General features: G+C 30.7%; 1 protein-coding gene across 1 annotated transcript in view; it reads right to left on the bottom strand.

Moving 5' to 3' along the window:
• Positions 1 to 27952, bottom strand: part of LOC113386498 (putative uncharacterized protein DDB_G0277255) — a 106824-nt gene that overhangs the window by 51431 nt on the left and 27441 nt on the right. The window contains exons 2-5 of the mRNA XM_026624278.1: positions 4360 to 4592; positions 2636 to 2789; positions 2241 to 2564; positions 369 to 593 (exon numbers count right to left, since the gene is read on the bottom strand). Coding sequence (XP_026480063.1) covers positions 369 to 593; positions 2241 to 2564; positions 2636 to 2789; positions 4360 to 4592 — 936 coding nt within the window. The remainder of the gene's footprint in view (positions 1 to 368; positions 594 to 2240; positions 2565 to 2635; positions 2790 to 4359; positions 4593 to 27952) is intronic.

The raw sequence follows: 27952 nt of genomic DNA, 5'->3' as shown, positions 1-27952 counted from the left end.
AGGCACAGTATAAGTGAAAATGTCGCACAGAATTATTGCAAATGCGTTTAGACTGTGACTATACGGTAGCACTTTTTCAATTTTGTGCAAATTAGGCACTATTTTTTTTGAAATTGAATTCGAAATGAAATGACGATTGTTAATGATCTGGAGATAAATTGATTTATGATTTACATTTGATTTGCTCAGATATAACAAGTAGGAAAAATAATGAAAGTTACTAGAGTATTTGTAATAATATATTTGAAAACGTTTAAAATTTCTCGAATACTTCATTACGGTACGGGAAGTTCCAGCAATTTGCCTTAAGGCACGATGCCATACACCACTAGTTTATCATTATCTTACCTACTAGTTCCTGGTTGTACCTCCTGGCAAATCAGAGTAGTAGTCGTCGATGTAGATTGATCTAGGCACCTGTTGCTGCAGCAGGAGCAGTTGCTGCTTCTGTTGCTGCAGGAGCTGCCAAATACTTGAAGTGAAGACGAGTTGGAATTCGAAGACAACCTATTGTCCTCGTTGTTGGAACATGTTGAACAGGAACTAGATGACTGAAGAAGAGCTTGAGTGCTTGAAGACTTATGGGGATCACTCTAAGGGATAAGATGACACATTTAGTTTTTCAAGTAACTTCTTTAGACGCGAAATGTGTGTAAATCCTAAATGCAACGGATTTTGTTACGCCAAGGTCAAGTGAGAGTCATTCGCTCGCAATGATATGATTTCTATACGGGTCGATTCTGATGCGTGACTTTATACTTATGTGCGTCGTAGCCCATCATACGTCACCGAAAGCTCGAAGCATATTGTTCAAATTTCCGGTGTCATGTCAAAACTTTTTAAGGTTAAATAGAAATAAATTGTGAGTTAATAAAAATGTCAGGATCGGAAGAATATTTTATCCCGTCCCCCATAAATAATTGTAGTGCAAATGATCGCAAATGATGACATATGAAAAATCTGCGCTGCGTAAGTTTATTGAAGTAATTTGTATTATTAGAGTTTTTCGAGGTTACTATATACCTTTGAGGTTATTACTAAAATGTAAAATATTTTTACAAAAGACAGATACTACAGTTGCTCAAAGAATGAAAATGTATCACCAGCGAAATAGTCAAAACAAACAAGAAGTCAATAATTAAGTTCTACAAACACAATTACATGATAAGTGAAATTGTGGAAACAATATTTCTTCATTGAAAATTTAACGCAAGTTTACATGTTTCTCTTTTATGGTGGCTATGAAGAATAATTTTAATTTATTATAATAATAATTATAAATATTGATGCAGGTACAAAGCCTGTTACAATCTCTGAAAGATCAAGATTACATCGTCAAACAAAAAAACAGCAGGAAAATAATCGGTTACTCCCAATTTATTAGAAAATCTTGAGCCAGAGGTATCAATTTAGATCTTAATGTCAACACCAATAACATTTAGACATATTATTCTGTTATCTTTTTAGATGAAAGTACTGCTGTTACTTTTTCTGATACAGAAACTACATCACGTCAATTGCAAATTGATGATTCTGTATATAATGTGACAAGAACTGATCTTTTGCAAGAGTCAAATGAAGTATTTGAACTTTCATGTAAAGACATCAATTTGTTTAGGAATGCACTAAAATTGTTTGAAAAACAATTTACAAATGATAGCTATGGCTATGTATGCTTTGTGTGTGATAGACTTTGGTTTCAAAGTGACTTAAAAATATCAAATGATGCCCAAAAACAAATTTTTAATAATGGTTTTCTGAATATTGATTCAAATAATCAGGTTGGATGTCAAACTTGTCGAAAGGCATTAAATTCGGGCAAAATTCCCACTTTGTGTAAATTTAATGGGTTTGTATTTCCACCTATACCAAATTATCTACCTAAACTAGATACTGTATCTGAAAGGTTAATTTCACCTAGGTTGTGTTTCATGCAAATTAGAGGATTGCGATATGCAAATGGACAATTTGGAATATTTGGCCAAATTATAAAAGTGCTTGTTGATGTTAATAATATGATTAATTTATTACCTCGTAATATTGATGATGATCATTGCATTAACGTTCACATGAAAAAGCAAATGATTCATAGATCAAGCTATGTGCAGGGCTTGATAAATAAAACAAATATAAAAGTATGGCTTCAATTTTTTAGGCAAGACAGATATTACAGCTGTTCAAAGAATGAGATTATATCGTTAGCGAAATTCAATTCAATTTTATGAATCTATTTCTCTTACCTGGTACAAGACTGGTGCAGACATATGCTGATGCGGTCTTTTATTAGAATGATTCGCAGCTCTTCTGGTTGGGTGATGGTTTTGGCCAGAATTCTGGTTTGCCATAACCGTAGACATGGCTGGATGAGTGAGTGACCTTTGAGTTGAAAAACAGCCGCTCGTTGGCGAATTTTGCGATTGGCTTACATTATTATACATCTGTTGCTGCTGGTGATGATGATGATTCAATAGTTGCTGTTGATGATGATGCGTGAAGTGAACAGGAACGTCGCAAACTGACTTGTTAGGTGGTGGTTGTACTGATGATCTTGTTAATTCGGAGTGCTAAGGGATAAAAGATAATGTAGAAATATATTTTAAGATGGATTTAAATTTTTGGTGTATTTCTTGTTTACCTGATATGGGGCCCTCAAATGTAGAAGACTATGAATGGATTCCAGAGGTTCTCCATCTGCTAATCTTATGCTATGGGGGTACAATGATTCACCACTCAAACCGCCAGTTACATAATGGGATCTCCCCATTATCAAACTTAGTTCTTGTTGATGCCTTTAAAAAAAATTAAAAATAAATACATGTGGTAATAGGTTTCGAACTTATCTAACCACGACCGTGTTCTTATTAAAATGTTTATTTTTGCTTCTTTAAATATTTTTCTATATATTGAATGTTGTCACCATTCTACATTTTTTTCTGTTTTATTGACGTTGAATTCTGGGACACCCTGCATTCAAAATTATTCAACATTCATATCTGACCACGACCGCGTTCTTATTATAAAATGTTTATTATTGTTTATTTTATTATCATATTATTTAAATTATTTACATATATTATTATATTATTTAACTTATTAAAATATTTGTATTTATTTATTTATTGTGACTATTGTACATTTTTTTCTGTTTTATTCACGTTGAATTCTGGGACACCCTGCATACAAAATTATTCAACATTCTTATGTGACCACGACCGCGTTCTTATTAAAATATTTATTTTTGTTTCTTAAATATGTTTGTATTCATTTATTTATTGTGACTTTTCCTACATTTTTTCTATTTAATTTACGTTGAGTTCTGGGACACTCTGCGTTCTTGTTGCAAAAAATTAAACAGGAAAAAAAAAATAAAGGGTCCGATGTTACGCTCCAACTTCCATACATTATGCTACTGAATCATACTGTCAAAATGTCATGTATTTGCTGTGCATTCAGGCGTTTCACACGTAAACTGCAACGTCTCTCGTATGTTATGAAGCTGAGTCATAAATACCATGTTGTCTAAGATCGTTTTTTGACATTTGTGCGGTTTCTGGGTTAGGTTTTCTATCTGACAACCTGAGAAATACGCCTGACTGCACAGCATTCACATGGCTTTTGTCAATATTTAGTATGAAAAGTTCTTCACAACACAACTTCGCCATAACATTGGTTTATTATGCAACTACGGTAGTCTTATAAAGATAACTATTATGTGAATCCACTAACACTGGGTTTAAGATCATTTTTATTAATGGTTACTCTAGAAATCCAAAGTTAAATATGCAAAAAAAAATTAATGTTAAATTTAACAATTGTTTTCCTTTTGTTTCAGGTGAAAAAGTGCTAAATGATAACAAGATGTTGCAGAAAAATCTGGACGTGGTCAACGTATGGTGAGTGTTTTTTACTTCTAAGCAAGCTTTTGTAGGTTAGGCATCGTTCAAGTATTACGTAAGCAGATTTATTACAATTATTTACCCCCCCCCCATCCCCTTGTCAGCAAAAGTAAGCAAAGCAAGCAAAGCTCTTACCCCCTACCCCCATGCTTACGTAAACATTTTGCAATTAATGTAAAAAAATAAAAATATTACCTATGACGTAATAATCATCCAGACTATCCTGCCCCCCATGTCAACCCAAAATAAGCAAATCAACATACCCCCGCCCCCCTATAGTGCTTATGTAATACTTGAACGGCCCCTTATATGATATAAATAGCCAAATGTCGGGGTCACCAGTATTAGAAACGTATTTATTCAAAATAGATAGGCCAACTCGTGATGCCTCATTGTCAATACTATCAATTGACGTTGAGTTCTGGGACATTCTATATAAAAATGATTATCATCTTCGACTTACTTTTCGTCCAGCCTCCCGCTGTCTCCTCCGACTGTTGAGCCTCCGGAACCTCCTCCTCCTCCTCCTCCTGCTCCTCGTCTCGCCTTGACTCCTGCTCCGACGACTACGACCAGTGGCGGTCCGGCAGAGGAGCCGGAGGAGCTCATTGAGGAGCCCCCGCCGTTGGAGGTTCCTATGGAGGTTCCGATGAGACGGTCCATGCCGGCCGTGCTCGGTGACTGTACCGAGAGCATCTGGGAAAGGAGAAATTGAAATTTAGTCAAAATTGCAATTGACATATATGTATATATATACTAGCCGACCCGGCAAACGTCGTTTTGCTAAGTAAGGTATATTCAAAACAATTTCTAGAGAATCAGAAATATTAATACTTCAATTGTATAAGGATGTGTTGGTTGTTTGAATGCTATATACAATGAATTATTATAAAAACAATAAACCCCATTAGTTTGTCTATATTTTGTCAATACAATCAAACTGGATGATTTATACACTTTCCATAGAAAACATGGTATAATTAATTCAATCCATGGTTCAATTAATTCAAGTCATTTCTGGTCTTTAGACTTATTGATTACGTTTCCAGTTTTTCAGATTCTTTTTGGATTCTGGATTTTGTGTATAATTGTAAATAATACTACTGAGCTTATACAAAATTTTCAAATTTCTGCGAGGAGAGATAGAAAATGAATTAAGCATTTCGTCTTTGACCTCCTTCTTTAAAAGTTTCAAGTAACATTCGATGAGTTTAAGTAAATTTAATAAAAAGTATATTTGCAGAGCAGAGCGAGGCACAAAGGTCCAATTTGACATTGAACAAATATTAATTATATTGTGAAAACCAAAACAATTATATCACAACAAATAACACATTGCAAACGAACAATTATCTGACTACGTTCAGTAAATCTGTCACCTACTTCATCATTGTAGAAATGTGCTTTTTTTATGTCTTTCAAAAATTTGTTATCTTGATCTTTTTACCCTATAGGCGGGGTAACTTAGAACGGACAGATGGCAAACAGGTTTAATGTCTTATTTTCATTTTAAAGGTATTTCACAAAACAATTACACTTTTAACTAATGCTAAAAAACTACCAACGGAAGAAAATACTTTCATTATGGATTTTCAAAGATTACCGTTCATCTCCCGATAGCAAAGTCATAAGAATCAAGGTTATAGCTGATTATACTATACATCTTTTGCCCTCTACTTGCAAATATCGTTGTTAAACAATGCTTAACTTTACTGGTTTTTTACACAACGGTGGTGAACCTTTTTAACCCCGGACCTTCGTATATTACTATCTATTCTTCGATAAATTCTGGGAAATTATAACTGGGAAAATGTTATTCGGCAAAATGTCTCTTTGATCGATACCAAATTTAGGTTCTGAATTTAAATAACATAAATAAAAAAATAATATAACCTAGAAAATGTTTTATAAATACCAATGAGTATATAATTATACAAATGAGATCTTTCAGAGCACCGTGTTTGAGAAAAATGCGCCAAAAAGTGCATTTTCATATTAACATTTCAAAAAAGTTGACATTTTGAGTTTCTAGTAATACTTGCGATCTGTTACTAATTACTACAATTTAATCATAACTAAATAATATTCACTAAATAATATTCATCTGTCAAAAACGTTTGACATTTGACGTATTAGCCACCGTCCATTGTTTTATTTAAATTACGCTTCTACAAAAATGTTCAAATTAAAAATGTAAAGTTTCTACGCGATTTTGAAATAATATCTCACCTTTCCGACAACCTACTGATTAGCACGAATTTTTCAAGACTAAAACTGGCCAAATCGGTTTAGCCGTTTTCGAGTTTTAGCGGATCATTTGATCGAGAGCTCTATTTTTATATATAAGATATAAAATTCTTCTGTACGGGTGTATGATTTGATACTTCTCCTAAACGGTTATTCGGATTTTGATAAATCTTTTTAGAGTTTGTCAAAGGAAATTTTTAAAATTTAATGAACAATAAAACCATAGTAATATTGTAGAAATAAATGACAAAAATGACAAAAGGACAACGTTTGTCGGGTCATGTAGTATATATATATACAGTAGAATCCGCTTAGTATGACATTCAAGGGACGGCGAAAAATGGTCATACTAAGCGGTCGTCATACTAAGCGTACTGAAAAAAAAAACAATTTTTGGCGAATATGTTATTAATTTCGGTAATTTAATACAAAAATTAAGGTAAAAAATGACACATATAAACAAATTGACAAATTTAATTAAAATATGACATAACAATGCATTTTTTAATGTAAGAAATCTGTAATTTTCGTTTGAATTTTAATTACTGGGTAAAAATAGTAAAAATATAGAACTTTACTAATTCAGTAAATTATAGCAGATGTTATCGCTTCCAAATTTCGAACACCAAGAATGAGCCTACTTATTTTTGCACGAGGTCGTCCATGCCGGAAGTTGCCAAAGTTTCCATAGCGCGAATCTCGTGCAACATAGAGACCTGAAGGTATGTAGCGACCTGACACACAAGGGTAGTTCACAGTGGTGCCATACCATAACAATGTGCAATGAAAAACATGAACTCTATGTTATCGGAGGTGTAAAATCATGTCGGTCATTATACTTGGACCAAATTTTTTTTCAAAAATGGGTCATTATAAGCGAAATGTCAATGTAAGCGAGGTCAACATATCCGACTAAACAGCTGTTTTTTTGAGAAATTTTATATGGAAACCAAACTGCCTTTAAAATTACGTCATAATAAGCGGTTGTCAATATATCCGGCGTCATACTAATCGGATTCTACTGTATATAAATATATATATATATATATATATGTAAATATAAATTAAATAAAATTTATATTTATATTATTCAAAAGTATCGCACAGTGGCACTTAAACGAGTGTTGGTAAGGTCAGGACCTTACACTATCGCTCTCTAGACAAAACATACAACTTGCTTATGTTCACAGTTATATTACTTAAAGTATACACATGGTACACACACATTTACATTTATATATATATATATATATATATATATATAAGTATATATATATATATATATATATATATATATATAAATTTGCAAAAATATGTTTTGATCGTTTCTAAAACTTCGTAATCGTTTTTTTCAAGTGACGATAATTTGGATTTAGTGTTAAAAGTAAGATAAGGTCGATTTGGAGCTAGACAAAATTTACAAAAAATGTGAGATTAGAGACACTAATCTATCATTTTTGTAAATTCTATGATACGGCATCAATTGTGAAATGTACTTCTTTGCAAATTGATTTTTATTTTGAGTCTATTTTGCAAATTGATGATTTTAACTTTATTTAAATTTAACTTTAGTTAAAATTGACGAATTTAACTTAAGCTAAATTTAATATAAATTTTATTTATCCTTAACATCGAATACCACGTTTTATTTATTTCATAATAAAATAGTAATTTTTATTTCTATAAATAAAATAGTATATGTATTTAATTTTTAATGCAAAATCATGTATATAAAATTCATACACATAAAATTTAAAATGAAAATTTTTACTTGGGACATGATTTTACATAGAACAGCCCTTTAATTTTTTTCTTGTTGCTTTTTTATTATTGAAATTATGATTTTTAACTTCTTATTATATTTAGATACAAATCAGAACTATGTCTTCTCTATGTAAATTTTGAAAAATTCTAATTTTTCAAAAAAGACACTATTTTTAAACCAAATATTTATCAAGAGATTTCAAAAGTTTTCAACAATATTTGAACCTTTTTATTATTTTAATTTTACTGCTGCTTGATATCAAACTGATCGAAGTAGATTTCTAACTTATCGTGGTTTTTAAATATTTCGTATTCATCCATTTATTGTCTTAAAAAATGTATATTATTTTGATTAACAATAAAACTACGCAAATAAAAAATTTATTTATTAATGTTTTTCGAAATATTTCGTATTTATTTATTTATTAATGTTTCGAAACATTCAAAATACTCTCAAAAAACTTTTTAGTTTTTATAGGGTAAAAGTTATATAATGGTGAAGCAAAAAGGTTTTTTAGGGATTCATTCGATTATTAGAAGATAATAAGAGTTAAACTGAAAAACTTTCTTTCAATAAAACTTTCATATGTTCTCAATAAAACTTGCAAACTTCTAGATGTAACATGTGATTTTTAGAGAATCAATACGAATATAAATCTTTATATTGATCGTAAATCTCTTTATGAATATACTGAGATACTAATTTTTAAGAAGACAATTGAAGAGGCTCCCTTTTATTGGTGGATCCTTTGGTCTGTTTTTAGAGATAGAGTGGAAATTAAAAGTCAATCAGCTTTGAGGTTACAACTTTCTCTTTTTGGGATGAACTAACCTGTAGTTCTGTGACTTTTCGTCCTAGCCAATTTTTAAATAAGACCACTATGTCCATATATGCTATTTTGTCCGTATTTCCCCTATAACTAAAATTAATTTCTCTAAAAAGACCTCAAAATAAACCTCCATAGACTATTCTAAAAATACAACCTATGATATCATTTTAAGATAATAAAAAACAGAAAATTCTGATTCATGACTAATTTTTCGACTACAAATTGCTGTAGGATCTTGATAAATAAATTTATCTCAAAGTTTCCAGAAACATTGACAACTGTCAATTCGCAATGTTTTTATGATTAAATTTTCTGTGCTGTTTAGAATACAATGAAATACGATTATGTTCAGTACGAAGTTTTCAGTGTCCGACTGTCTCTGTACTCGTCCGTTCTACATTTTTCCAGTAAAAAGTGTCGGACAATCTACAATCCACACATGACCCAGACAGAAAAGAATGTTATCAGTTGATGTTTATAGTTTGCTTGCTTTTTTTCTTCTCCCACCGCTGCCACCATAATTTAGTCGAGTCAATGTGGCGGCCTCTGGCAGAGACTCATTTAAACTCGGGATGTCGAAATCGATACTGACGATGACTACACCAGACCAGACAAAAGTCGAGACGATTTCATTTATTATTATGGTATTAATGTAATCTGCAAGATCTTCGAAACAGAAAGTTCGCTCCCGATTAGGACGGATTGAAGGACTGACCTCCGAGAGTGAGAAATCAATATTTGTGTTGTGTCCTAAATAGTCAGGAATATTTCGCGACAAGTTGTTATTGATATGCAAGACAAATATGTACACTGAAGATTCCACAAAGACTTTGACCTACATTAAACAATGTACTATTACAGACGATGTAACATTGGCAAATGATTCCAGTTGTATGTAATTTGTGCAAACAGTTATGTTGAATACAAATATATTAATTTTAGTATATTTAGAAGTAAAATTGTTATTGGTATGTATAATGACTTCGACCTACATTACTGTGGGGGTCTCATCAAACAGTATTCTCATATGTTTTGTTTAAAATATTTTTCCTAATACTTGAATGATTTGTTTAAAGATTTTTACTCCAATAATCCAAAAATTTGTTTAACGTTATAGATCAATCATTTATTACTCATAGAATAAGGCAAATATTATTCACTCAGAATACTTGACGATAATTTTATTTAGATTTATATTTGTTTAGATTTTATTTAGATATATATTTATTTATATTCGTATTGATTCTCTAAAAATCACATGTTACATCTAGAAATTTGCAAGTTTTATTGAAAACATTTGAAAGTTTTATTGAAAGAAAGTTTTTCAGTCTAATTCTGATTATCTTCTAATAATCGAATGAAACCCTAAAAAACCTTTATGTTTCACCAATAAATAAGATTTAGTAAAGGTTAAAATACAAATAACATTTTATATACTTTCAGATTTTTTCAATATCATTTCTTTTAATTTACTACATCCTTTACAATTTTTCAATATCATTTTTTTTAAACTAGAACTATTTCTTCTTAATAGTTTGATATCATCTTTACGGTTCAAATACTCTAGAAATGTTTAGACTAAATTTTATGTTCGATGTGATGTATCCTCATCGAATATTTCGATAAAATCGAACGGAAATTAAATATCGATTTTGTAAAGAGTTTTTTATTCAGCTGAAAGCAATGGGTTTCTTTTCTTGACCTGACAGAGATTTCTATATGAGATAAATCGTTATATTATTTCTTTCAAATGTGCCTTCAAATTTTTTATTCAAAATTATAATAAAAAAATCAAATTTCCAGTTTCTCTATTATTAACTGATAAGCATCCCTGTCTTCTACTTCATCCCTTTTTTAGTTTTGGATTTAAATTATTATGTGCTGTTGTTCATAAAAGTTACTCTTTTTAAACAGTTATTATTGTTTTAAGTTTTTGTTAGATGAATGACTACGTACATTAAGGGTCGAAACGTATAATTAAAGAAAAATTGTTTTTCTATTAACCTTTTTTTTAGTTCGACAAATGGGCTGCAAATTATTTCAAATATATATTTTAATTATGTTTTTAATAAATGTTAATATAATTTTTCTACATTAATTTGTCTTTAGCGACCTTGTATTTTTTATTTTATTTCTTTTCATTTCTAATTTCTGAATGTTAAAATAATTTGATATTTAATGATAATTTACCTTTTCAAGAGATAATTTGTAATATCATTTGTTCAAATTGTATTTTTCTTCATCTTATACAGCAGAATATATCTGTTTCTGTTTGAATTGATCAAAAGCATTTAATTTCCTGAACAGCCAAAAAAATCTGATTCATGACTAACGTAATTTTTCGACTACAAATTACGATTATTATCTCGAAGATTCCAGAAACATTGAAAACTGTCTTTTCACAATATTTTGTTAAATTAAAAATCATAACTGTCAAAATTATTTAAAATTGATTAAAATTTTTATATTTCGAATATGAACCGAGATTTTTTGTAATCGTTTTATTAAATTCTAAGACTAATGCATTAATAAACTCACCTATAGTGCTAATATCATCTAATTTCAACTCAATTAATAAAGTCATCGATATTCAGTAAAACAATTATTTACCATTTGTACAAATTAATCTTGATATTTTGTCACTAATATATTATTTCCATCATATACTTTAGTTTTACAGTTAAGAATTAGATAGTATAATATTAGATAGTATAATAAGTTATGTTTTGTTATAACATACATTAGTATATTTGTATTATTATAATATGTATTATTAAAATTGTATTTTGAAGTCCTCCTAGAGATAAAATAAATAAAATTCTAGAATAAATAAATAAATAAATAAAGTTCTGGCCTGTTTCTCCTATATAAACTAAACTGCAATTTAAGCAATTCATTTTATGGATGAAATTTCGAAGTCGTTCGATGTTAAAAGGGGTGACAAATCGGAGTGCTGATTATTAAAGATTTTTTTTGCAAAGAAATTACAATTTTTATATTTATATATATATATATATATATATAATTTGTATGTATATATATGGTAAGTAAGCCATGTACTTGGTTGACCTTTAGCGGTCTTATAAGATCTCGCCAGACTATAAAACCCGCATAAACATATATACGCATATATGTGAACATCTTTTATTAATGTATATATATATATATATATATATATATATATATATATATCTGTTATCCGTGAAAGTTCTCGGCCAGAGGCGCCAACAGACCTCTAAAGACGGACGGACGGACAGGTGTGCACGTCACTGGGCAGACAGGTGTGGGTGGTGCAATTAACGTTAAATTAAAATAACAACAAGTACTAGAAAAATTATCATTGCATCGTTATTAATTGCTTAGATAAAACTGGTTTTATTATACATAACTAGAAACGGCTATGAATAATGCATGAGACATGTTCCGACAACTACCACACTACTTATTGCAACTGAACTTTTAATTATACCGGTTAGTTGTGATAGGTGTAATATAAATAGATATTGATAATATATTATAAATATCTCTAGTTGTGTGACGGGGTGCCCCAGAACTCAACGGGTTGATAGAAAAAAAATTACTCACGGTAGATTGAATGTTATGAAGTAAAACAGAGACAATTTTTCAGTTAGGTCGACTAAAATAATGTGGTAAAGTGTGTTGGCAAAATTCTTATATAAAATTGTACCCTGTTCTTTTCTTATATAAAATTCTCTTTTATGATTATATTTCTCATATAATATTTATAATTAAAATAAATTTAAAAAAATAAATTTATGTATCATTATCAATTTATGTTTGAAATTTTCCATGTCCCATTTGACTTCAGGCTAGACATCTTGCGTGTACATTTCAATTTAATATGCAAATTGGAATTTGAAACATAAATGATGATATAATGCTAATATAGAACAGAAAGAATGTAATATAATAATAGCATCAGGATTTTTTTTATTTTCATATATAGGTCATGGGCTGAATATCGTAAATTGAAGCAACCTATTTCAAACCGCACGAAAATTTTAAATTGAAATATCTTCACAAATAGTGGAATGATATTAGTCGCTAAGATAAAAAAAAATGACAAATTGTGGTCGAAAAATTACATTAACAGTTTGGGCAAAAAATGAAGGCAGGTCTAGTGGTTTTGGAGATACATAAAAAAAGAGAAAAAATAGACTGTTAATGAGTAAAAATCGACGTGGGGATATGTTACACTTTTTATAAATTATCAAGTTCTAAAAACATGTTTTAATTTAATGACTACAATAATATCTGATTTTTAAAAATTTTGAAATGCTGATATTAAGCATATATTTCGGGTAGTAACATAATTTATGTTTGCTTACTTGTTTGTGTACCTTGTTAAAAGTTTTAAAAGCTGATTTGCCCTTAACAAACAATTCAAACTTTTCAAGTAAAGCTTATAAATTTCGTCCATAAAATTAATTGCTTCAATTGCAGTTTAGTTTATATAGGATAAACAAGCCAGAATTTAATGAAACGATTACAAAAAATCTCGGTTCATATTCGAAATATTAAAATCAAATTGCTGGAACTTCCCGTACTGTAATAAAATATTACAGAAATTTTGAAAGTTTGTATTTTTTTGGAAATTATTTTTTTTAATTTCAATAATTTTTATTTTAATTTACTCAGGTATTTGGGTTAGAACCTTTAATTAAAATTATGATGTAAAACTTTTAATTTCTATGCTTAATTTAACGAGTCCTATGACGAACTGATAAAACGAGGTGGCTTTTCATAGATGACAACTCAAACGGTTGTCTCATCTTTTGATGAATTTATTAATACAATTTCTGTAATGCTAATGGATTTTTTTATTAATGATGGCTACTTTTACTTGGCAACAAATATCTATATTTCCAGTAAAAACCGATGTCACTACTGCTTGATATCAAGATGTCCAGGCGGATATCGGATCTGTAATTTGTTGGTGAGGGGAGTTGTGTGGCATAATTACAAGATGAAATTACATACAAAAAATATTTGAGTCATAATGTTCTGAGTTGACATAAAAATCTTGCCTTACGCCTTCGAAGTGGGCACAATTTTATTTTTACCAAATTTACAGCTATGTATATCATGATTATTGCGTCCGAAGAATGCACTTGAGGTTCCGTATCATGTAATAAAATAAATATTATCTCGTTTCGTGAACTGGGCGCGGTTTTATGGTGTCCTCTTTTTTGGCGTCTGCGACTTTCATTGCCATTTTTGGAACTGAATTTTTTATACTTTTTTATTTTATTCGTTAAACTGAACACTCGCCGGTTGTGCAACAGGTTTTTGAAGAAAAAAATACGTACGACAATGTAATTTATTGTTGGAACTAGTGGCAGTACGGCACAGACGGGTGAAAATTTCAAATTTACATGATAACTTAAGAATTTGTACATAGTATATAAATCATTTACAAGAAGTTCTACACCCTGCTACGACCACTAGCGCCTCTATGGGCACCAATTGAAGTTGAAGTGAATTATCTATGGGTTTAAATTTTTTAAAAATATTGCCTTTAATTTTTTTGAATAAAAATACCTTTTTTTTAAATCACAGCAAAATAACTGCAGTTTTAATTTTGTAACTAATATTTTTGACTAAAGTAATAGTGATATATCTTATGTCAATTTTTTATATACAAATTGGTACTAAATTGGTACGATTTTGTCAATTTCGACTGATTAGCTTAAAAGAGTAAAAAACAATTGCTAATTTGTTGTTGCAAAAATTGCATTGTCTTGCAATTTTTGGCAGCTTTAAACTTAACTAGTGGTGCACGGCATCGGTCTTTAAGACAAATTCTTTTAACATTTTTGAAAAATTTGAATATTGAAAAAATCTGCGAATCTTTACCAAAAACTAATAAGTTCTATTCTCAACCAATAAGTTTTGAACGGTTTTGAATGGGATTTTTAGAATCGATTCAGAATTGTGAGCTAAAACGTGTACGACGAAAAATGTATCACTTTTTTGCTATTTACAAAGAAACGGCTTGGCTGATCGTCGCGCAAAAATGATAAACGCTAGTCCTCATCGAAATACGTCGAATGGTTTTTAAATTTTTGAAATCAATCCAGCCGTTTTTTAGAAAAGAGCTCCTCTTTCCGTTCATTTTTAGTTTGCTCGTCAGTAGAGTCCCTTTTTCTTCTAATTTTTTATTTTAATTTTACTTTTAGTTTGGTTGTCATAGGTGTTCCTTCTTCTTTCATTTTTAATTTGAAAGTCAATAGAGTTTCTTTTTATTTCATTTTTAGTTTGATCGTCAGTAGAGTCCCTTCTTTTTTATTTTTGGTTTTGCTTGTCAGTTAATATTATTTTTAGTTTGCTGGTCAGTAGTCTGTTTTTCTTCTAATTTTTAATTTGGTCGGCAATAGAGTCCTTACTTAATTTCATTTTTAGTTTTAGTCAATAAAGTTCTTTTTTCTTTCATTTTTAGTTTGGTCGTCATGCGACCCTTTTCCTACTGATTTTTAATTTTAATTTTATTTTTAGTTTGGTCGTCAGTAGAGTCCCTTTTTCCTTTCATTGTTAGTTTGCTCGTCAGTAGAGTCCCTTTTTTCGTTCATTTTTAGTTTGCTCGTCAGTAGAGGCCCCTTTTCCGTTCATTTTATTTTCGAGAAAACGTCGATTTACGGCAAAAAATCTGTTCACACACACACACATACATACTTTTGGTCCAAATTTGGTCTCTTTCGATTCAGAATGTCTTGAAACGTCGAGAAAACATAAAATTAGCGAATGGGATCTTTTTATGAAAACATAAACTTCTCCTTCGGGAAGTTATTTAAATGGCTTGTCGTAGGGCAAAATTTTTTATAAAAATTGTTGATTTTTTTTCCAACAGTTAATTACAAGAACTCGTGGCATGCGAATCTTTACCAAAAACTGAAACTTTACAAACAAACTGAATTTTTAAAATCGTTTCAAAATTACGGGCTAAAACTATTAAAAATTGGTTAATAGTATACTCTGAAAGATCTTACTAATTAAATTTCTTTTTCTATTATTAACTAGGCTACTTCAGAATTTAAATAAGGTGTGTCTTTTAATCAGTTGGCAAGTATAGGAATAAATCACAACATCGCGTTGTTTAGACTACTTCAATATATTGTCAGCTAGCACATCACGCAAACATAATTAGGGCATTCCAAATTCCCGACCAGGCCAGACCAGACATTCCAATGCTTCTCAAAGTTTGAGATGCCCAGGATTCCTTTATACTTTATAGCCGTCAGTCCGTCGGTCGGCCGTCTCCCAATCTCCCATGAGCAAAACACCAGACAGACAGACAGTGTAGTATACTCTCTGTGTGACTTTGAACGGTCACCACACAGAGAAGAGTCGGTCGTTCGTGTGGTGAACAGACACACAAACACACAGACACACGGACACACACAGTCACACAGACACACACCAACACACACCAAAACACGAACACGCGACGTAAACACACTGATAGTGGTGTCTGCCGGCTGACTGAACTGGGCGCATCGCATCGGACACCAATACACTAATAGCGACGAAGGCTGTTAGATAGTGTTCGTGGGGTAATACACGTAGATAGAGATTACGGTGAAACAGCGCTGGCCAATTCTTGTAAATGTTCAGATGCACTTTTGCCAAGTAATGTAAATTATTTAATTGACTTGTAATTCAATCTTAAACAAAACCTTTGTACGACGATAGATTCACACTTGTTAATTATAGGCCTACGATAAGCGGTTAATTTATAAACATTCATCAAAGCTAGGAGTTTCGCCCCGTGCTTGTGTGATTCCTCTAATCAGAATCTATGCCGAACGTATGCATGTTCTTTGGTGTTTTTGTAGGCATCTACTGATTACAGTTGATTTGTTGTCCACACTCAAATAGAATACATTTTTCGAACTTTTTCAATTTTTCGAACACGACGAAGATGATATAAAACGCCTTAAACAGGTATATGTTTAGTTTTGATCGTCAACAGAGTCCCTTTTTCGTCTAATTTTTAATTTGGTCGAAAGTAGAGTCCCTTTTTCCGTTCATTTTAAATTTGTCTGTAGAGTCCCATTTTTGGTGATGGTCGTCATAATTTTCTCTCATTTTTAGTTTGGTCGTCAGTAGAGTTCATTTTTATCTTGCTCGTCAGTAGAGTCCATTTTACTTTCGTTTTAAATTTGATTGTTTATAGTATCTTTTTAATTTTAGTTTTAGTTTGCTCGTCAGTAGAGTCCCTTCTTAATTTTATTTTTAGCTTGCTCGTCAGCAGAGTCCCTTTTTCCTTTCATTTTTAACTTAACTGCCAGTAGAGTTCATTTTTAATTTTATTTTTAGTTTGGTCACCAGTAGAATCTTTTTCCTAATTTTTAATTTGATCGACAGTAGAGTCCTTTTCTCCTTTCATATTTAGTTTGCTCGTCAGTAGAGTCCCATTCTTTCATTTTCATTTTTATTGTCAGTACAGTACCTTTTTAATTTTATTAATTTGCTTGTCTGTAGAGTCCCTTTCTCCTTTCTTTTTAAATTTGATTGTCTGTAGAGTCTCTCTTTAATTTTATTTTTAGTTTGCTCGTCAGTAGAGTCTCTTTTTCTTCTAAATTTTAATTTGGTCGACGGTAGAGTCCTTTTTTCCTTTCATTTGTAATATAATTTTTTGTAGAGTTTTCCTTTCATATTTAATCATTTTAAATTTGATTGTCTTTAGAGTCTCTTTTTAATTTTATTTTTAGTTTGGTCGTCAGTAGAGTCCCTTTTTAATTTTGTTTCTAGTTTGCTCGTTATTAGAGCCCCTTTTTCTTTTAAGTTTTAATTTTAATTTTATTTTTGGTTTGCTCGTCAGTAGTAGTGTCCCTTTCTTCTTTTATTTTTAATTTGAAAGTCAATAGAGTTCCTTTTTATTTCATTTTTAGTTTGATCATCAATAGAGTCCCTACTTAATTTTATTTTTAATTTGCTCGTCAGCAGAATCTCTTTTTAATTTCATTTTTAACTTGATCGTCAATAGAGTCCCTTCTTAATTTCATTTTAAATTTGCTCGTCAGTAAAGTCCCTTTTTCTTCTAATCTTTCATTTTGATTTTATTTTTAGTTTACTTGTCAGTACAGTCCTTTTTCAATTTTATTTTTAGTTTCGTCGTCAGTAGTTTGCTGGTCAATATAGTTCATTTTCCTTCTATTTTTAGTTTGCTCGTGAGCAAAGTCCCTCTTTCTTTTCATTTTTAGTTTGACCGTCTGTAGAGTTCATTTTTCTTTCATAAGAATTATATGGCTAGTAAAATTTTTCTGTGAAAATCGTTTTCTACTCGTCGAGACCTTTCAAACGATACCCAACAAGCGATAAAGTATTGAAGTAAAACTTTTTTAAGCTCGTTTACTAAGAATTCATTAAAAGTGTTATTAATATATCAACGAGTTCACGCAACTTGCCTTAAGCCAAAATGCCACTTACACCTACTTCACTTATATCTTTAATCCATCTTGGGTATTTATAAAGTCTTTTAACCTTATAGAGTCTTTTAACCTCGATCCTTTACCAGACCTCCGCCTGGCCATCACTGCCCTTTATCACCCACACTCGCACCGCATCGCACAGACAGTCGTAGCACATCCGAGCGAGACGCAGATAGCCACGTGCCGCTATTTAATGCAACGGGTGCGACAGAGACGGGGCGATCGGTTCGTACGTTCGTGTTTGGTTGTGTTGGAAACCGTCTGGCCGGCTGGTGACGTCACAGATAACTCGTCTGGAGATGTGTTGGTGGTAGTGGATGGATGCGTTTGACAATGGCTTTGCTATTACACTTGAAATGTCAGTTTTTATTATTTTTTTTTAATTTTTGATATCGGATTCGGTCTGGAGCGAATAACAAATTTGGATAATGGATAATGAATATTGGACTGGGAATCATCGGGACTTGGGTCTGAGTAGAAACACCTGTTTGACCAAACAAGGGATGAACTTGCTCTACTAGATAAAAACGACAAATTGTAGTCTTTGGATTATATAATCAGCTAATGTATAATTATCTTTAGTTTGGATGTTTATTAATGAACTCATTCTGAAATTATTGAAGTGGTCATGCGATTTATAAACGTCCCGAGGATGTTTGTTTTTGCCCAAAAATCCAATTTGCAAAATTTATGGTTTCACAACGTTTCAAACCGTTGTGAATCGAATGAGACCAAATTATGTGTGAGTAGAATTTTGACCTTTCGTCGACGTTTGCTCAAAACTAAAAATGGAAGTAAAAGGAACTCTTATTGTCGATCTAGGTAAAAATGGAAAAGCAAAGGGACTCTACTGACGATCAAATTAATCATAAAGTTAAAAAGGGACTCTACTAACGATCAAACCAAAAATGAACTCCATTGACCATCAAGTTAATAAAGGAAAAGGGGACTCTACTGACGATGAAACTAAAAATGTAATAAAAAGGGACTCTACTGACGATTAAATTTAAAATGAAAGGAAAAAGGGACTCTACTGACGATCAAATTTAAAATGAAAGAGAAAAGGGACTCTACTGACGATCAAATTTAAAAATAAAGTTAAAAAGAGACTCAATTGACTATCAGAACTTTGATAAAAATGAAGGAAAACTAAATAAACTTTATTGACGGTCAAGTTAAAAATGAAAAGAAAAAGAGACTCTACTGACGATCAAATTTAAAATAAAAGAAAAAATGGACTTTACTGTCGTAATAAGGACTTGTGTTTGTCAATTTTGGGCGACAATCAGCCAAGCCGTTTCTTTGTAATTAACGAAGAAGTGTAGAACTTTTCCTCAACGTTTTAGCCCGCAATTCTGAATCGATTTTAAAAATTCAATAACCGTTTCGAAAGATATTGGTTGGGAATCGTGCTGATTAATTTTTGGGAAAGATCGGCAGAGCCGTTTTTTCGTTCGGTTAAACTTTTCATGTTGAAAGACATCATGGTCACAAAGAACATACTAAAATATTACGGCTCTACAAAAAGTAGTTCTATTTTAAAAATTCATCAAAATTTGAAAAAATATGATTTAAAAATGTGTCAAAGGACAAAAATTTGGAAGCCATTGGAATAAACTTGATAAGGCATTAGAAATTAGAAATGGCTTTGGAAGTAGTAAAATAAGAAATGAGCCTACAAAACTCTCTAGTTATGTATTTTTACCATTAATATAAATGTTTAAATAACATCAAAGACTAAATAATATCAATCGTGCATGTATTTTTTATAGCAAATACTTAATATTTGACAAAATAATTTATAAAGTTATCAAAACAATTTTTCTACATTTTTAAAATTTTACAGTCCTACGAAAATTGGATCAATTATATAATACAATTAAAATTTGGAATATAAACTCGTTAAAATTGTTTCCCTAGCCTTTACATTTTTTTATATCTCATTTATTTCCCATGGAGCATTTTGATAAATTGCGGTTTTCTAAAAAACAATCTTGTATTGCATGACCACAAATCAAAATTAAGGCTTTAAAAATAGATATTTTGATTATTTAGGTACATATCTATATTACGAGTATACCACAAAAAAGATAGGAGGCTGTGACGTCACTTAGTGAACGAGCGTTGCCGACAATCGTGGAACACACGTGCGAAAAGTAGTAAACGACGTAGTAAATGACGTATTTTACATATTATGTTATATATAATACATCATAATATAATTTATATTTTTATTATTTTTTTATTATTTTTATTTTTTTTATTATTTTATATAAAATGACATTTAACCAATCGAGAGTGTTCCACGATTGTCGGCAACAATCGTTCACTAAGTCTCCTTCGATCTTTTCCATAAAATGGAAAACATATGCGTACTAGCAGTATAAGGTCTATGCTACCACCAAATGAGTTTTTTCAACAAGGCTATTTCATCTGTACATATATAAATAGTAATGCTAATCAGCAAAAATCCACTCAAAATCATCATCTCTTTCGCCGTTATTTCCCCGTAGTCAAAACAAAAACTGACATTGACACATTGACATTCCCCTATGCATGCACGTGCTGTTTTCACAAACAATTAATTGTTTACATCGCAATTGATTCGCATTTACGTAATAAGTATCGATATATTCCCTCGTCAGAGCGATTATCTAATTCTATCGATTCGATCGGGATCAAAGTCCGAACATTTAGCCTCGATCAAGAATATCTAATTACCGAAAACACAACACGTCGACTGATGGGGCTATTATTGTTGTTTTTTTCGCATTAGGTAATAGAACTAACTGAGTGACTAATGGAGGTATTAGAATATAATATGTCGTGTATTATGGAATCACTTTTATTTACTTGGTCAGGTAATTTTTATTATTAATTAGAACTTCGAGATTATTTGTTGACAATATACAACGTTAAGAATTTCTGCAGTTATAAATATTTACTATTGTTTGCCGATCCTTGCCACAAACTAATTCCAACTGATGAAGATATTAAAAATATTTTCAAATCAGTTTAGAATTTCCTGAGTTAATGCAAATATTAAACTCTGTCTTAAAATTTTAATCAAAAAAATAATTACCACATAGGACCGGTATAATATGTTTACATTTGGAACATTTTTCCAGTTTTTAAAGTAATTTTTGTTTAATATAAGTTTTCTACAATATAACTAGAAGACACGCGTATTATAGTAATAGGATTCATTGTATTTAACGAGTAGGGTGCATGGCATCGTGCCTTAAGGCAAATTGCTGGAACTTTCCGTACCGTAATTAAAAATCTTGGTTTAAATTAAATAGTTAAATTAAATAATTCGTTTCTTTAAATTTATAGGTAATAAAAGGTAAATTTAAAAAAAATTTACACAAAATGTGTATATTATACTTTATTGAAATCTCTATAAAATATCTGATAATTTGATGTACATATGTCCAATATGTACATTTTCGACTGCCAAACGACATTTTGTTAACTTTTTTTTATTGAGAGTCCATAACCGCTGGACCTGCCTTCCCAAAAATTTATTCAGTTCTTTATCTTGTCAGTACAAGTAAAATGTTTTTTGAATTATTAAAATCGGACACTCCGTTCTCTTAAAAACTGAGTTACCGTTTTTGGCACTTTTTGTCCCGTATCTTCGAAACGGTTAGACCTGCCTATGCCAAAAACTAATGAGCACGTCTCCTTATCAATAGGAATCGAATGGTAAATGAATCATTCAAATCGGTTGATCTGTGCGCCCGAAATTGGCGAGGAAAATTTGCATCCGCACACACACACACATACATTCATTTTTTCTAAGGTATGCCAAAATGTTCAGAAACTTTTGAAACGTAAAAATATATAAAAACTTTCATTTTCGATTTTTTTGCGATTACTATGCCTTACACTACAAAAAGTTAAAAATATGTTTTAAATTATTAATATGTTTCGAAAACATAGTCTTGAATTGATTTGGATGTTTTGAATTACATATATGTTGAATTGCAAATTCTCCTGTAAATATATTGTCAATTTTCAACAATATAACATCAATTGCAATCGTTACCATTTACTTAGTACTTTATAGTATAAAATGCATTAATATAACTCAAATTATTTTCAAATTCTTAAAAAAAATCATTTCATCTGCCACACATATACTGTTGACTGTATTTTATATAATTTAAATTTCTGGCACATCTCAGCTGCTTTTCGGCAATAATAATGTAGATATTAAGACATTACATTCTTCTCGTATATTACATTCTAATACTATCTAGACTCATTTTCAATTTAATTTCAGCTAAATTCAAATTTCAAGTGAATTGACATTTCTAGCAGATAAAATTTTAAATATCAAACAATGATAAGTGTTTTTTGGAATTCTTTTCATTTATTTCTACAATATTACTACAGTTTTATCGTCCATTAAATCTTAAAAAAGTTCTTTGATAAACTCTAAAAAGATTTATCAAAATCCGAAAAACCGTTTAAGAGACGTATCAAATCATCACCCGTACAGAAGAATTTTATATATAAGATGTTATATAATAGTATTGCTTTAAATAAAATCAATACCTATATGATTACACATGACATAATAAATATTTTTTGTCGATCGTCGTCGAAATTTTATGTACATTGATGTTTGTACGAGTAAGTCTGAAGAAAAACACAGACGCACAGATTTCTATGCAAATATTAGTTATTTGTTTTGTCTGATTTTATTTATCTTATTTGTTAGTTGTTAATAACTATATGTCATTTGCGTCATGTCTTGGATATAGATATCGATGCAGTAATAAATAGACATTGATACATACAAATAAATAATATACTCGTATACATTTATACTGATACCTTTCCATGTCCTTAAAATCCAAAACTCCTAAGGAGCGCTCAGCTGTGTGCAAAATAAATTGTAACGATTGCAACGGTTGTTACATTGGCGAATAAATTCATTATTTTCTATATTATACATATATCGGTTACTAAATCATATTTTTTACATCCAAATTCCAAAAGTTGTCCTTCGAGACGTCGTCTGGACATTTCCAGATTGCATTCGAGTGATTAATTGCTACCATTATACGAGCAGAAACTTTCATAGTTTTTTTTTTCGCCTCAAACCAGACGACATTGTCTAGTTTTTTGTGGTGCAAAGTCATCATATTGTAAAAGACAATAGAGGCAAACACGTTTTAAAAGATTTTGCCACATATTTTTAAATATAAAAATCAAACGAAATAGTACACCGATGGTTAATTTGTATTAATTTTGTTCATTTAAACTTTTCATCCCTGATGGTAAATAATATTTCTAGGTCCACAGTCTAAAATAATGACACATTTACCCCATATTTTCAAGGCTTTAGACTTTTTGTTGAACCATGAATTTAAAATTTTCAAAACCAGTCGACTTTGAAAGGCCTTTCTTTGAAAAAGATGTACTAAAGTGCGTTGCCAAGTTCCATCAAAAGTGGTAAAGTACATGATGGTTTCAAAATACAAAAATTCGAGTAAGGGAATAAGTTGCACAAAAAGTAAATATGTAATGATTTTGCTAATCTAACTGACGTAGTCCCAACATAATATTTCGCCAAATTTTTTTCGCAAATATAATATTAACATAAAATTTTATCGCAAAAAATCCATTATCAGGGCCATTATTCTGATATGCAAGTGACGACCGACACACATGTAATAAAAATCTATTTGATGTCGGATTAAAACTGTCTGGCGCTATATACATATACATATACATATATATATATACATATATATATATATATATATATATATATATACATATATAATGCAATTTCTCCACAAAATCATATGATTATAAAATAACTGATAACATTTGCTCTTATCTTCAAAGAATTTCAAACACAATATTCGAGCCGATCGAATTTCGAAATTATTATTAGAAACAAAAAAATTAGTCATCACAAATCGACGAAATTAGGCGTCATCGATTTTTTTTATTTGTTTGGATTTGTGTGTAATATAATCTGGTTTAAATGTTTTAAACAAATTCATATATAGTAAGTTTATATTTATATATAATAAAATGTTAAAGGAAATAATAAACAAGGGTTAAAGGAAGAAAATCATTGATTTTCTGGTGCTCTCATATTATAGTAAGTTAAATTAACTAGGACATATAAGCATACAGTACTCTTTTATTTATTAAGTATTTTAAATTTCACAAACGTTTCGAGACTCGGTTTGTCCCATCATAAGTAATAATTTTGTATTTATTCACTAAAATATAAACTAGGACGTCCGTATTATCTGATGCACGGCTTATGCCTGTTTCATCATGTTTAAAATTAAAAGTTTAATATATGTTTTTTTGTATAAGTGATAAATTTACGAAATGGCGAGCAAATTTGAATTGTCAAAAATTTTACAAAAGAACTCTACTGACGAGCAAATACAAAAATCGATAGAGAAAGGGACTCTACTGACGAGCAAATTAGAATATTTATAGCCAAAGGACTCTACTGACGAGCAATATCATTCCGAACCTAAGAAGAATGTTTAGAAAGAAAAGGGGACTCTACTGATGATCAAATTTAAATTGACAAAAATTTTACAAAAGGACTTTACTGACGAGCAACCTCATTTTTAACCTAACAAAAATGTTTAGAGAGAAAAGGGGACTCTACTGATGAGCAAACTTGAATATTTATAGTCAAAGGACTCTACTGACAAGCAAATTTAGATTGACAAAAATATGATAAAAGGACTCTGCTGACGAGCAAATTCATTCTGAACCTAAGAAGAATGTTTAGATATAAAAAGGGACTCTACTGATGAGCAAACTAGAATATTTATAGTCAAAGGACTCTACTGACGAGCAAACTCGAATATTTATAGCCAAAGGACTCTACTGATGAGTAATTATAAATTGACAAAAAAATAATAAAAGGACTCTACTGACAAACTGGAATATTTTTAGCCAAAGGCAATATTATGACTACTTTTTAATGTGTCTACTCGATTTTCCCTAACTGAAATTTAGTCTTCTACTATCCTGTAGTATTTACCAGTTTTAGTTGTTACGTTATGTATCAATGGTGCTATATACTTCGTATGTGTGTGTATGTATGTATATTTTGTGTGTTAATTTAAAATAGACCAAACTCGAAGGCAAAAATAGCTCACAGTTTCAGTTCTGTGTGTGATGTGTTCCCCTCGGGCAACTTTTGATCAGGAGAAGAAGGCTAACTTCTTGTGTAACAACGTAATAAAGTAGAAGCTAGTAGAAAAAAGGTTACAACAATTGCTAAAGCTTCAAGAAATTAAATAAATCGTAAACACTGCCGCTTTGCCATTATGCCAATTTTAATTGTTTCCGCGCTCCATAGGGGCGCCACTAACTGTAGCACGTAAATCTACCACTGGGTTAAGTACTAGATACGATATTTTTGACTGAATCGCAAATGTGTTGTAACAAAAATATATGATAAACAATACAAAACGTTTAAAGTACGTACATTATGATAAAAGAATCTGTTGATGAATTTGGGCATAGTAGACCCTCTGGTAGAGGGTAAAGCACATTTGCTCTGTGATGTAATACATCATCAAAAGCTTTCAGAATTCGGTTATGACTTATAAGTCTATTACCCCAGAATATTTTTTACCACCAGCTCCTCCAATATTTTACGATCCTTGCTCCTAGTTAGTTGTATTTCTATTTGGTTCGCCTGCATAGGAATGTTTAGAGTTTTTAGCCCGACAAAACGCTTATAATACACTTTATTAGCTTCTTAGCGGATGGATGGGCTACTTTCGCACGACAACAAAAAAGATGACCTCAAATTCTCATCTCGAGATGATGTCGAGAATGTTTCACTGCTCGTTGGCACATCTGCTCGATTGGAAAGGATAACTTGACACTTTGTAAAGTAAAGGATTTACTTTACTATACTGATTTGCTAAGCAACCTGTAGACGATTTTCAAATACTTGCTTTCATTTTTTTTCATTACTATTAGAAATTCTCACACGCGATTGAAGTAGAACTTTTTTTCAATTGTACGAGATTGTCATTAGTCTTGCCTTGAATCAAGTTGCAGATATAATAATAGACAAATAATTTGATTTGTTTATAATCTACCTGTCTACTTGGCCACTTGTATTTTCACTTTGGCTATAAATATTCGAGTTTGCTCGTCAGTAGAGTCCTTTTATAATATTTTTGTCAATTTCAATTTTCTCGTTAGTAGAGTCCTTTGGCTATAAATGTACTAGTTTGCTCGGCAGTAGAGAGTCCCTTACTATTTTTTTTGTCAATTTTAATTTGCTCGTCAGTAGAGTCCCTTTTTCTCTCTAAACATTTTTTTAGATTTAAAATGAATTTGCCCGTCAGTAGAGTCATTTTATATTTTTTTTTGTCAATTTAAATTTGCTCGTTAGTAGAGTCCTTGGCTATAAATATTCTAGTTTGCTCGTCAGTAGAGTCCCCTTTTCTCTTTGAACATTCTTGTTAGGTTCAGAATGAATTTGATCGTCAGTAGAGTCCTTTTATATTTTTTTGTCAATTTGAATTTGCTCGTCAGTAGAGTCCTTGGCTATAAATATTCCAGTTTGCTCGTCAGTAGAGTCCCTTTTTCTCTCTAAACATTTTTTTGAGGTTCAAAATGATATTGCTTGTCAGTAGAGTCCTTTTATAATTTTTTTGTCAATTTAAATTTTCTCGTCAGTAGAGTCCCTTTTTTTCTCTAAACATTTTTTTGAGGTTCAAAATGATATTGCTTGTCAGTAGAATCCTTTTATAATTTTTTTGTCAATTTTAATTTGCTCGTCAGTAGAGTCCCTTTTTTTCTCTAAACATTTTTTTGAGGTTCAAAATGATATTGCTTGTCAGTAGAGTCCTTTTATAATTTTTTTGTCAATTTTAATTTGCTCGTCAGTAGAGTCCCTTTTTTTCTCTAAACATTTTTTTGAGGTTCAAAATGATATTGCTTGTCAGTAGAGTCCTTTTATAATTTTTTGTCAATTTAAATTTGCTCGTCAGTAGGGTCCCCTTTTTTCTCAAAACATTTTTCTTAGGTTAAAAATGATATTGCTTGTCAGTAGAGTCCTTTTATAAAATTTTTGTCAATTTATAAAGAGTAAAGGATTTGCTTTACAGTATCAATTTGAAAAGCAACCTGTAGACGATGGTCAAATACTTGCTATATAATTTTTTTTAATTCAATTAAATTTGACGTTTCAATTTCATCATGACTGTTCGGTTGACTGTTGCTTTTTCGTATGTTTTTTCATTTTTTAGACAATTAATTGCAACAAAATTATAGATTTTTTGTTTTGAAACATGGGACGACCAATCGCGTCAACTCTATTGATATGACGTCATCGGCCAATGACGAATAAGAATTCACAAAAGTCAAGCGTAACCAACTTCCGTCCTATTGTCAGTATCATATCATTGAGTTACCACCTAGTCACGCATAAAGAAGTTTTACTTCAAAAACAAATAACTTATAGGATTGGAATATAAATTCCTAAAAATTATTTATTTAATTTTCCATCAATAATGAGATGACTCCTTCTTTATGTATAGCCAAAGGACTCTACTGACAAGCAAATTTAGATTGACAAAAATATGATAAAAGGACTCTACTGACAAGCAAATTTATTTTGAACCAAAGAAAAATGTTTAAAGAGAAAATGGATTCTATTGACGAACAAAGTGGAATATTTATTATTATTTAGGAACTTTGAATTATAAAAAAAAACATTTTTTTAATAAAACAGTGAAAA

The sequence above is a fragment of the Ctenocephalides felis genome, unplaced genomic scaffold (genome assembly GCF_003426905.1).
Source record: "Ctenocephalides felis isolate EL2017-DRISC unplaced genomic scaffold, ASM342690v1 CF-g0.4_SCAFFOLD_03571, whole genome shotgun sequence".
NCBI lineage: Eukaryota > Metazoa > Arthropoda > Insecta > Siphonaptera > Pulicidae > Ctenocephalides > Ctenocephalides felis.
This window is presented reverse-complemented; position numbering and strand designations above follow the sequence as displayed.